The sequence below is a fragment of the Castor canadensis genome, chromosome 2 (genome assembly GCF_047511655.1).
Source record: "Castor canadensis chromosome 2, mCasCan1.hap1v2, whole genome shotgun sequence".
Taxonomy (NCBI): domain Eukaryota; kingdom Metazoa; phylum Chordata; class Mammalia; order Rodentia; family Castoridae; genus Castor; species Castor canadensis.
Genome location: NC_133387.1, coordinates 25,026,135 through 25,037,800, shown reverse-complemented (window position 1 = coordinate 25,037,800; position 11,666 = coordinate 25,026,135). Strand labels below are relative to the sequence as shown.

The 11,666-nt window shown below is 40.3% G+C and overlaps 1 protein-coding gene across 2 annotated transcripts in view; it reads left to right on the top strand.

Moving 5' to 3' along the window:
- The first annotated feature begins 152 nt into the window (after positions 1-152).
- Positions 153-11,666, top strand: part of Ahcyl2 (adenosylhomocysteinase like 2) — a 174,793-nt gene continuing 163,279 nt past the window's right edge. For both annotated transcript variants that reach the window (XM_074063435.1, XM_074063425.1), the window contains exon 1: positions 153-580. In XM_074063435.1, coding sequence (XP_073919536.1) covers positions 218-580 — 363 coding nt within the window. In that variant the 5' untranslated portion in view covers positions 153-217. The remainder of the gene's footprint in view (positions 581-11,666) is intronic.

The window sequence follows — 11,666 nt, the reverse complement described above, 5'->3', positions numbered from 1 at the left end:
TCGCGCGGGAGCTGGGTCGGGCTGGGGCGGGGCGGAGCTGGAGGGGTCGAGGCTGGCGGCGGGCGGGCGGGCTGGCGGGCGGAGGAAGGGGGTGGGAGCGGAGGCGATGGAGGGGAGGAGTGGGGGAATGGGGGAGGGAAGGGGAAGGGAGGCAGGAGGCGGGGCCGAGCCCGAGCTGGAGCTGGAGTCTGAGCCGGCGCCTGCAGCGGAGGCGGTGATGTCGGTGCAGGTTGTGTCAGCAGCGGCTGCCGCCAAGGTACCTGAGGTGGAGCTGAAGGACCTGAGCCCCTCCGAGGCGGAGCCCCAGCTAGGACTGAGCACGGCGGCGGTGGGCGCCATGGCCCCTCCGGCGGGCGGCGGGGAGCCCGAGGCTCCAGCTCCCGCGGCGGAGCGGCCCCCGGCCCCTGGCCCGGGCTCGGGGCCCGCCGCTGCTCTCAGCCCCGCGGCCGGGAAGGTGCCTCAGGCGTCGGCCATGAAACGGAGTGACCCGCATCACCAGCACCAGCGACACCGCGACGGCGGCGAGGCCCTGGTCAGCCCCGACGGCACGGTCACCGAGGCGCCGCGCACGGTCAAGAAGGTATTGGGACCGGGCTGCCGCTCGGAGAGACAGGCAGGGAGGGAGGAAAGGGAGCTGCAGATCCTCCGGCACAGGAAGCACCAGCCTCCACACCCTCCCTTCTGATCCCCACTAAACCCACGCCCAGAGCTGCCGCCCCCGGGGGCCGAGACTCCAGGTGGCACGGCCGCGCTTGACCATGAGTAACATGGAGGTGGCGAGCTGCCCGACTACTTGGAATGGTGGGGGGGGGAGGAAAAGCGCCTTATAGAACGCCCCTCCAGCACACTCCCGCGTGTTCTTTTCTGGACTATTCGGGGAGGAGACCCCGATAGTGTAGAAAACCCTTACCGCTTTCGGGACCAGCAATAAAGATCCTTCCTACTTGGAGAGCAAGGAAGCAGTAGTTAGCTCGCACTGAACTGCTCGCAGTTGTCTGGCTTCCGTACAGATGATGACTTTCTCCTTTTCTGCGGCCAACCGCTTCCATAGGGCAGTGCTAATGCTATGTTTTTCCTGTCCAGCTACTGCAGTACCCTTGCATCTTTGGTTGTAGAAGGGTAATGCAGAGATTTTTTGCTCTTTATCTGGAGAGGTTCGTTCTCCCCGCTCAGTAACTGGCCACCAGGATAATTAGATTGTATGTAAAGCGGAAAATTGCTTTGTTGGTCCCTGTATTATGATCGGAAACTGTTAGGAAAAAATGCTGCTACTTTTGGGAAAGCCTTCATCGTGAGGCTTTCTATCTCAGCTGTCACCTTCTTTCATACGTGGTTTCGAGGCCTCGGAACACCAAGGAGTAAGAGCACCTAGATGTGTAATGCTTCTGTGTTACCCGCACATTGGCTAACCAGGTTATCTGTGTTTGTCTGTCTGTCTCTTTCTGTCTTTCTGTCTCTCTCACGCACACACACACTACACATGACACACAAATAATGCTAAATGACAGAAAGAAAAAAAGAAAGACAAGCATTGGAAAAGACAGTGGACCATGTGGACCATCTGAAAAGGGATTGTGGTTCTAATTTCCTAGGCACAATATGAGCACAGTGATTTTTAAAAAAATTTTTGTGAATGATTTTTGAATTGTTTTGTCAGAACAGCAATAAAGGGATGTGAAGTCTGCATTGGTTGTACTGTGTAGGACTCAGTTGAATTGGAGCCTTAGGTCCAGCCAAACATTTTGTTGTAATTGCCTCATGATTAGGGTTAGCTGTTGTAACTTTTTCATTCTAACTACCTAAGTATAGTGATGAATGATGTCAGAGGCAAGACTGAAGGAATTCTCTTATTAATGTTTTAAGACATGTCCTTGTGGTTTGTAATATTAAACTTCTGGGAAGAGTAATAGTTAAAAGAGGCAGCCCTGGTACCAGTGCTGACAATACCTAGATGTGACCTGGAAATCTGAAGCAAGTTTCTCATTAGTTGAGGTACCTTATAACTTTGGCCAAATCTTTTTCTTGTGATTAAAAGTCTTTTGTCTAAAATCTGTAATTCAGTTAGATCTTTTGAGGATAAAAATGTATAACAAATTGCTTTACAGTCAGGCCAACCTGGGTTTGAATCCTAGCTTTTGAGTAATTTCCAAGTCCTACAAATCAGTTTCTTCTGTAAATTGAGGATACTAGTTCTGATTGAGGTTTAGAAATACGTGTAAAGGTCTTAGCATTGAACTTGGCACTTACAGTAGAGTCTTAAGAAATGATAGCTATTGTTATGAAAAATTGATCTTTATTCCATCCTGGCATAAGTGGATGCCACCATGAACTCTGAAAGGTACACACAGTTCAATAGATTCTATGTAAAGAAGTTAAAAAAGGAATCACAGGACAGCACTCTGGAGTCTGTTTTCTTCTTTTTTTTTGTGGGACTGGGGTTTGATCTTACAAAGCAGGCTCTTTACTGCTTGAGCTACACCTCCAGTCCATTTTGCTCTGGTGGTTTTTGGAGATGGGGGTCTCACAAACTATTTGCCCAGGCCATCCTTTAATATTGATCCCCTGGATCTCAGCCTCCTAAGTAGCTAGGATTATAAGTGTGAGCCACTGGCGCCAGACTTGTTTTTCTTAATTCTAGATATGCTTCTTGGCCATTTTCCTTGTTGAGCCACTCTCTTCCTGTTTTTTCAGTATCAAAATGTACCTTCCATGATTCTAGATTTACTCAGCACCCTCAAGGCTATGGAAGACAGGGCTGAGCTTGTCTTACAATGTTAATTGCACCAAAAAACAACTTCTGCAGAAAGTTAATCAGGTGAAGTTCTGAGGAAGGATGCAGGTATGCCATAAGGGCATTGCTGAGCCTATTTTTTTTTTTTTTTTTTTTTAAATTTTCTCTTTCCTTTGAGTCACGGTTTTGCCATGTAGTCCATGCTGGCTTTGAATGAATTCATGATCCTTCTGCATCAGCCTCTTGACTGGGATTATAGATGTGTACCACCAGATCTGGTTTGAGTTTCTTTTTAGGGACAGAATCTTTTACTTTCTTGATATTGAATTGGCTAAATGAAAAGTAAGATTTCCCTTCTTTTCCCAAATGGAAAGTCACCTCACCAAAAAACTGCAGTGTGATATTTTGATTTCTTGATTCTTAGATTGTCTATTTAAATAAACATTCTGACTTTGACACTCTTCTACTTTTTTTGTGTGTGGAGGGACTGGCAATACTAGAATTGAAATAGTTGCCTTTGGCTTCATAGCCCATGGCTGTTGCTTTTATTTTGTAACTGTTGGGTACAAACTTTATAAGTCAGATTTCCATTGGCAGTTTTCTTTATTCCATTCATGTATCTGTCATCAGTTTCCTTGGTTCTCTTACTGTGCTCAGCCACACAAGGGAAGTAAACTTTTTATAAGAGCCAGAATTCCCAAGTGCAGTAGTTAATAGGAATGAACATATGGTGTGCAGGTTACTAAGTCACATTTTATCTTTGTTTGGTACCTGCCTCTATCCTGTAACTTGTGGTGCTCTGGGGGCCAGATCTTGTCATTATAGTTATGATGTATTTAATGTTCTTCTTTATAAGTCCAAGTTAAGTGAACTCAGAAAACCAAAAATCTCTAAAGAAGTAATTTGTGAAATGGGAAGGTAAGTTTGACAGTGAATGTGGTAGCAGTTGAGAGGATTTTTTCCCGTGTGTTCTTGGAAATAAGTGCTAGGAATGTCTGTGTACAGCAGAGAAGACAAGGCAGGGGAGGAATTATTTTAGAAAAGTTAAAACTTTTTAACAATAAGGCTGTAAGCCCAAGAACTCAACTAGTTTGTGCTTAATCACTATCAGTAATGATAGTGATCAAACACTCCCTATTTCTCTTGGCAAACAGATTCTCCCTTGCATTGGCTTTGCTACTGTCAGGAGAGAATGAGATGAGTTAGTGCTTTCTTGCCCTGAATTGTTTAAGCTCTTGATTGAGTTAATTATAGATTACCAAAAAGGAGTGTTTTGAATATAGGTATGGGAATGTTGGAACAGCAGGACTTCTTTGCCAGTTAGAAAAGTACAGCTTGGCAAAGCATTTAGGAAGGCAATTGGCAGTTGGACCCTAATAATAGTTAGCATTAATTGGCCTTTTATGTGCCAGGAATTGTCATAGGCATTTCTGTAATCCTGACAAGAACACTATCTCCATTTTACAGATGAGGAAATGTGATCTAGAGAGGCTAAATGCCTTGCTAAAGGTTATATATCTAAACAGTGGCAGAGATGGTATTTAAACCAGTGTCTGTTTCCATAGCCTGCGTCCTTTTCCTTATGCCACATGGATTCATTCTAACCTCTTAGATGCTGTCTTCTGGCCTTCTTCCAGAAGTCTTTAGAATACTAAGTGAACTCTTAAGGTGTGTCTGTCTGGCTAAGGCTTAGGTCATCCCAAAACCAAAGTAAGGAGAGTCTAAGTCAAGGCTTTAGGAAGAGGATGGGATAAAATTGTAGAGACGTAGGACCTCAAAGAATTATAAAATAAGAAGGAGTAAAGAATATCTTATATAGAAAAGCATTTCAAGATTAATGATATAGCCTCATATTTATAATTTAATTAACTGGTAATCTGAGAAGTTTATCCTTTTCTTTTTGAGATAGAGTTTCACTGTGTATTGCAGGCTGGCCTAGAATTTGATATGTAGCTCAGGCTGACCTCAAACTTCTGATCCTTCTCTCTGAGCCACCTAAGTGCTGGGATTACAGGTGTGTACAACCATACCTGGCTTTATCCTTATTCTTTAAAGTTATAAATAAGCTTGGAGTACCTGAGGAATGTATTTCTCCTTCTTTCAGCTAACAATTTTTCCATTATTTAAATAAATCCCACCTTCTCTGTGAATCAGTCTCTGCGTGTATATATATATATGTGTGTGTGTGTGTGTATATATATACATACATATACATATATATTACATATATACAAAATAAACACACACAGTTTTATTTAATCCTTTTAAGAGCCCCTAAAGGTAGTGCTATTGAGGAAATGAGGATTGGATAGACTAAGGAATTTATCTCAAGGTTATACAATAATGTGATGAAGCTAACAGAATCCTAATCTGTTTGACTCCAAAGCCCAATTCTGTAGCTTTTCAATTCAAATATTTTTCTGCTCAAAATTTACCTTTTAAATTTTAATTTGTATAATCCATGTGGTTCTTTTTGTTATTCTATAACAGGCAATTTCTTTTTATTTATTGAACTAATTGAAGGTCTTACCATGTATCCTCACGAACATTTAAGACTTCTGACTAGCCCTCATTTTGTATTAGTATAATTTGTGAATTCTATTCTCCTTCAGCCTAGGAAATATTAAACATTAAGAACTGTTTTCGGAGGTTGCTCTGGACTAAAATTGCAGTTGTGTGTTTGATGTCTTGAGGGAGGTATTTAGATCCTTGGTGTCTAGTTAAATAAGTGAATAGTTTGTGAAAATGGAGAACAAATTTAGGATATCATTTTCTTAAAATGCCCTTTTTCACAGAGAAGAAAAAAAGAGATTTGTAATATTTATTCAGACCCTTTGTTGAGTTGAGTTTATAAAGAATGTTCTTTCATGGTAGGTTTTTTTTTTTTTTTTTTTTTTTTGAGACACTGTCTTCTGGGCTGACCTCAACCTTGTGATCTCTTGCCTCAACCTCCTTGAATTACGGGGATTACAGGCATGCACCATCATGTATGCCTAGTTCATGCTAGTTCTTGTTTAAATATTCAGAGAGGTACACCGAGATGGATGGGAGAATGATCTTGGCAGTTGCCCTAATCCACCATCCTGCTGTTACGTTCAGGTGCTGGGTACAATTAGAGGAGCTAAAATTCACTCACCCTGTAAGAAGTTTAATGAGCTTGATCAGATTTCAGTGAAATTTGTAAGAGCTTTTTAGAGCATTAATGGCTTATGGCTGGAGGTTTGGTGAGAAGAGAGAAAAGAAGAGTTTCTTTTGTAACAGTTTTACTGTAAGTTAACAAAGCTTAAACATATAATTTTCAGTTTCCCTCCTCCTACATTTTACAATTCAATTAGCCATTTTCTCTTTTGGATCCTTGCAGTAATAGCTGGTGACTTTCTTTTCTTTTTTCCAAGGGTTCATTAGTAGAAATATATTAGTTTTAGGTACCTAGTTTTTTTTTTTTTTTTTTTGTGGAACTGGGCTTTGAACTCAGGGCTTCGTCCTTGTGAAGTAGGCACTCTGCCTCTTGAGCCTCACTTCTAGTCCATTTTACTCTGGTTATTTTGGAGATGAGGTCTTGTGAACTATTTGCCCGGGCTGGCCTTGAATCTTCTGATATCAATCTCCCAAATAGTTAGTATTACAGGTGTGAGCCACAGTGCTCAGCTGGGCACCTAATTGTTAGCTCAGAACCTGTAATAAATAGGGACCCTAGAACTAGTAGTTGAGTGGCTCTGACTATAAGGCTTTTTCTTAAAACCTCTGAAGACTAAAACTGGCTTCATCTCTACAAACTAATCTCATGCAGTGCTCCAGCATGACCCTTTTGATCGCTTTAAAAGATTCGATAGTGTTGACTACATGTTTTTTGCAACTCTTCTCTTGGCTTTGTTGACACTTATAATGTTGACCATTTACTGAGTACTTACTCTGTGCCAGATATCTTTCTTATCTATTAATCTTCATAACAACTTTATCAGATGAGTAGTATTGTCTTTATTTTACAGATGAGAATATTGGCTTAAAGGGAGTAATTAACTTGCCCAAGGCTTTGCCAGTCTGTGATACCTTTGGAATCAGTGAGATGAAACATTGCTCATAGCAACAGTGGGAGACTTTGTCATGCTGCCAATCCCCTATTGCTCTGACCAAACTCTCATGCGAAGTCTGCTTAAGGTGCTGCTAAGACTGCTCTGTGCAACCCTTTGGATCTCTGAAGCTACCCTTTTCTATGAAGAGGCATAAACCACATCCTTGTGTACTTCAGTCACTTCCTTTCCATCCCTCATCCAATATCCTCTTTACCACTCTCTTCATTGTTTCAGTGGATCCAATCTCCAAACCCTTCCACTATATTCTTTATAATATCCCCCTCCATTATCAGCAAATCCCTCAAGTAGCATCAGCTTCTAGCAGTAACATCATGCCCCAGGGGTAACTGTGGCAATGCTGTTAGTGTTAGCACCTGTTATCAGAACTATAATATTGTAAACCAAGCTGCAGCAGCTCTTGCTTGGCATTACCAATCATGTCATCTTTGCCAAACCAATTCTGTAATTTCAGGGTGGGGGGTTTGTTTTTAGCTGTGTAACCATTAAGGAGTTTCTCCACCTGGAAGCTACTTCATATCCTTTCTGTAAATTCTTCTATTTCAGTCTTTTGACTTCTGAAAAAGACTTGAATTGACATCTTTTTTCTTTTGGTTTTGAGGGGGACAGCACTGGAGTTTGAACTCAGGGCCTCACCCTTGCTAGGCAGGCGTTGAACTGCTTGAGCCATTCTGCCAGCCCCTGAATTGACTTCTGCTGCTTGTAGAACTCAGAAATACACTGGTTGAACAGTGCATTTCTTAGTTTGTGTGCACCCATGAATCTGAAAGTTGATAGAGAAAATCAGAAAGCCAGGCAGATCGGTGTCAGTATAAATCCATAGTCACCAACCTCATATGTGTAACCAGCAATGCCTAGCAATGCTACACATTTTTGTAGGAGATTCACTTTCGCATTGCAAATGACTATTTCATACTATATTTCTAACCTCTCTCAATCTAATGATAGGCCCTATGCTTCTTTTTAAAAACAGAAGACTCCAAATAGGAACCTTTTTATTTTTGTACCTCCAGATCTACAAACCTATGTGGATCTGGGACTGATCTTTTTCTTCTTCCTTCCTGTTAATGGTGAAGGAAGTATCCTTATTCTACTAAAGACCAATCCTTCCAGAGGTGCTTTAGTCACATTCTCTGCTGTCTTCTTAAAGAATTCTTCTTTTGGTTATTTCCTCTTTATATTAGATCCTTTCCTTCAGTATTCAGACTTGCTGTGCCATCTCCCATTTTGGTAACCCTGTCCTTCAACTTGCATATTTCCTTTCTGCTACTGTTCTGTCTTTGTATTCGTTCACAGCCACTTCCTAAAGGAATTTTCTGTATATGCTGTGCAAACTTTTTTCCTTCATGAACTACTTAATCCACTTCTTTAATATTGTCCATCAGATAGGGAAACATGGTGTTCTGTCTATTTCTCATCTTAATAGACTTCTTACAGCATTTCACACCAATTCCTGAAAGTTTCCTCCCATGGCTTCTGAGACATACTTTTTACTAGTTTCCATCTGATTTCTCTGACTGTGTCTCAGGTCTTCTTTGTTAGCTTTTTCTCCTTGGACTTGGGCCCTCTGCTGTATTCATTGTGTTTTCTCCCTGAGTCATCCACGCTGTTCTTTTCTTTTTCCCCCAATACCTGGGCTTGAACTTAGGACCTACACCTTGAGCCACTCCACTAGCCCTTTTTGTGTTAGATATTTTCGAGATAGGTCTTGCGAATTTATTTGCCTGGGCTGGCTTCGAACCATAATCCTCCTGATCTTTGCCTTCTGAGTAGCTAGGATTATAGGCGTGAGTTACTAGCACCCGGTAATCCATTCTTATCTTATCTTATTGATTCTTATCTCTTATTAAAGTATCATCTTCATGTCAACAACTCCCAAAATGTATTCCTTTAGCTAATACTATGTATGTCCCACTGTTTGCTTGCAGACAGACTCAACATTTTTATGTCTAAAACCGAATTAATTAATTAATTTGGTTCTGGGAGTTGAACTCAGGGCCTCGTGCATGACACTGAGCTGCATCCCCAGCCCTTAAAAAACTGAATTTTTTGTCTTTCTACTTCCTCAAATTTTCCTTCTATCAGTTAAATGGCACTTCCATTTTTTGTGGCTGCTACTGTGGCTTGAACTCAGGGCCTCATGCTTGCTTAGGCAGACTTTTTTTTTTTTTTTTTTGGTGCTAGGGATTGAACCCAGGGACTTGTGCATGTTAAGCACAAAGCACACACTCTACCATTGAGCAATACCCCAGCTTTTAAGTAATATTTTTAGTTATACTAGTAATACTAGAATATATTCTTGTAAAATAGTTCAGTCTTTTTTTTTTTTTTTTCTTGAGATAAGGTCTTACCCCATAGCCCAAGCTGGCCTTGAACCCACTTATAAAGCCTAAGATGACCTTAAACTTTGTATCTTCTGACTTATACCTCCAAAGTGCTGGAAACATAGGTGTTCAATACCACTTATGGTTATTTTGGAAATTTTTTCACAAAATCTTTGATGGGAAAAATATTTTACTGTTCTTTTGATTTGTACTCTTCTGCTCATAATGAATGTATTTATTATGGGCATATTTTTATGCATATTTTGGTGGTTTATATTCTTTTTCTTATTATTGCTTGTTCATAGCATTAACAAATTATTTATGGAGTGACTACCGTGTGCCAGGTCCTGAGGGTATAGCAGTGAACAAAACAGATAAAAATCTCTGTCCTTCTAGCAGATTGTCTTTTTCCTGTGGGGTTGTAGGAACTAGTCAATATTCTGGATTTTAATTCTTTGTGTATATGTATTAGAAATATTGTTCTCCTACTTTGTTTCTCTTTCTTCCTTTCTTCCCCCCCCCCCCACTTTGTTTCTCTCCTTTCCCTCCCTCCCTTGGAGTTAGGGATCCAATTCAGGGCCTTGCACATACTAGGCATGTGCTTTACCATTGTTCTCTACCCCTAGCTCCCTGCTGTACTTCTTGTTGACTTCCAATTTTATGATTTTTTAAAGTGATCATGTAGTCAGATTTACCAGATTTTTTTCCTTTTTGGCTTAAACATTTAGTGTCTTAGAAGGCCGTTTCTACTCCAAGTTTATAAACAAATTCTATATTTTCTTCAGCTGTTTTTATGGTTGTGTTTATTATATTTTGGTTTTCATTCCATCTGGAATTTTTGTTTGTAATACATGACCAAGTCTGTAATGTAAGATAGCATTATTGGTCCCCAAATAAAATGTAGTATTTTACCTTTTTCTGTTTTTTTCTTTTTTTTTTTTTTGGTTATACTGGGATTTGAACTCAGAGCTTTGAGCTTGCAAAGAGGTGCTCTATGGTTTGAGCCACACCTCCAGTCCATTTTGGTCTGGTTATTTTAGAGATGGAGTCTTTCAAAGTATTTGCCTGGGCTGGCCTTGAACTGTGATTCTCTCAATCTAAGCCTTTCAAGTAGCTAGGATTATAGCCATGAGCCAAGGGCACAGTCTTTGGTTTGTTTTGGTTGTTTTTTTTTTCCTCTTTAAATTGTCCTTAACTGTTTTTTTTTTGTTTGCTTGTTTTCTTAACTTTTAGCTGTACATTTACAAGTGCTACTGATTGAGAAGTGTGCTTATAAACTCAAGAATGACAATAAGAATTATCCTATTACTAATTCAGTGATTGTAATGAGTTATTCATAGAAATGTTTGCTATTTTTGCAAAAATTTTCTTACTTGGTTGATACAGTTTATTTATTTTATTTTATTTTTTTGTGGTACTAGCGTTTGAACTCAGGGCCTACATCTTGAGCCACTCTACCAGCCCTTTTTTGTGAGGAATTTTTTGGAGACAGGGTCTCATGAACTATTTGCCCAGACAGGCTTCAAATCACTATCCTCCTGATCTCTGCCTCCTGAGTAGCTAGGATTACAGGCATGAGCTACCAGCAGTTGTTGTTTTGATAGACGTTGGAGCCTCACTGGCATCTCAAATATAAATCCTGTGCTGCTGTAGTCCACAAAGGAGCTTATCTTTTGTAGTTCTACTAAATTTGCAAAATGTAATACTATGTGGTCCTTGTCTAAAATGACTCCTGGTTTTATTGTCAAGAATTGATTATGTGTGATGAGGATGTAGGGAAAAATTTTTTTTTGCTCTGATTAGGTAGTGGTGTGTGTAGTTTTTTGAAGTTGACCTTATCTACTCCAGGTTATTATTCTTCAAAAAAGCTGTACTGGATAAAGCTTAACTTAGGTTACTCTGTGCTTTTGGAGACACAAAATGAAGCAGGAATTTTTACTACATTAATTCATATCCCTTATTTCTACAGGGAGAAAAAGATGAGTGGTCTTGTGCTATCCTTTTTAGGGCCTTTGCTAGGTCTGTATTACAGCAGTAGAGAAGAAACTTTACTACTTCTGTATACTTGTCTAATAACCTTCTCTAATACTTTGTGAGCTTCTTTTTGCAAAATTCATTTATTTGCTGTGTGCCAAACACTGCTAAATGCTAGAATTATAAAACCAACAAGATACCATACTAGCCCTCAAAGAGAGTAGGAATTGAAGAATATGGAAATAAATAAATATAATCATTTGATGTGAGCAATATTGAAAATACAGTAGTTTGAGGAGGTCAGCATTGAAATTAAGATTTATCATTTTAGAAAAAGTAGTTGGTTGTCCATCCAAGAGTTTTCACGGTAGCTGGGTGTGTAATCCTAGCTACTCAGGAGGCAGAGATTAGGAGGATCACAGTTCGAAGCCAGCCCGGGCAAATAGTTTGTAAGCCCCTATCTCGAAAAAACTCATCGCAAAAAAAAGGCTGGTGGGATGGCTCAACGTGTAGGCCCTGACTTCAAACCACAGTACTGAAAAAAAG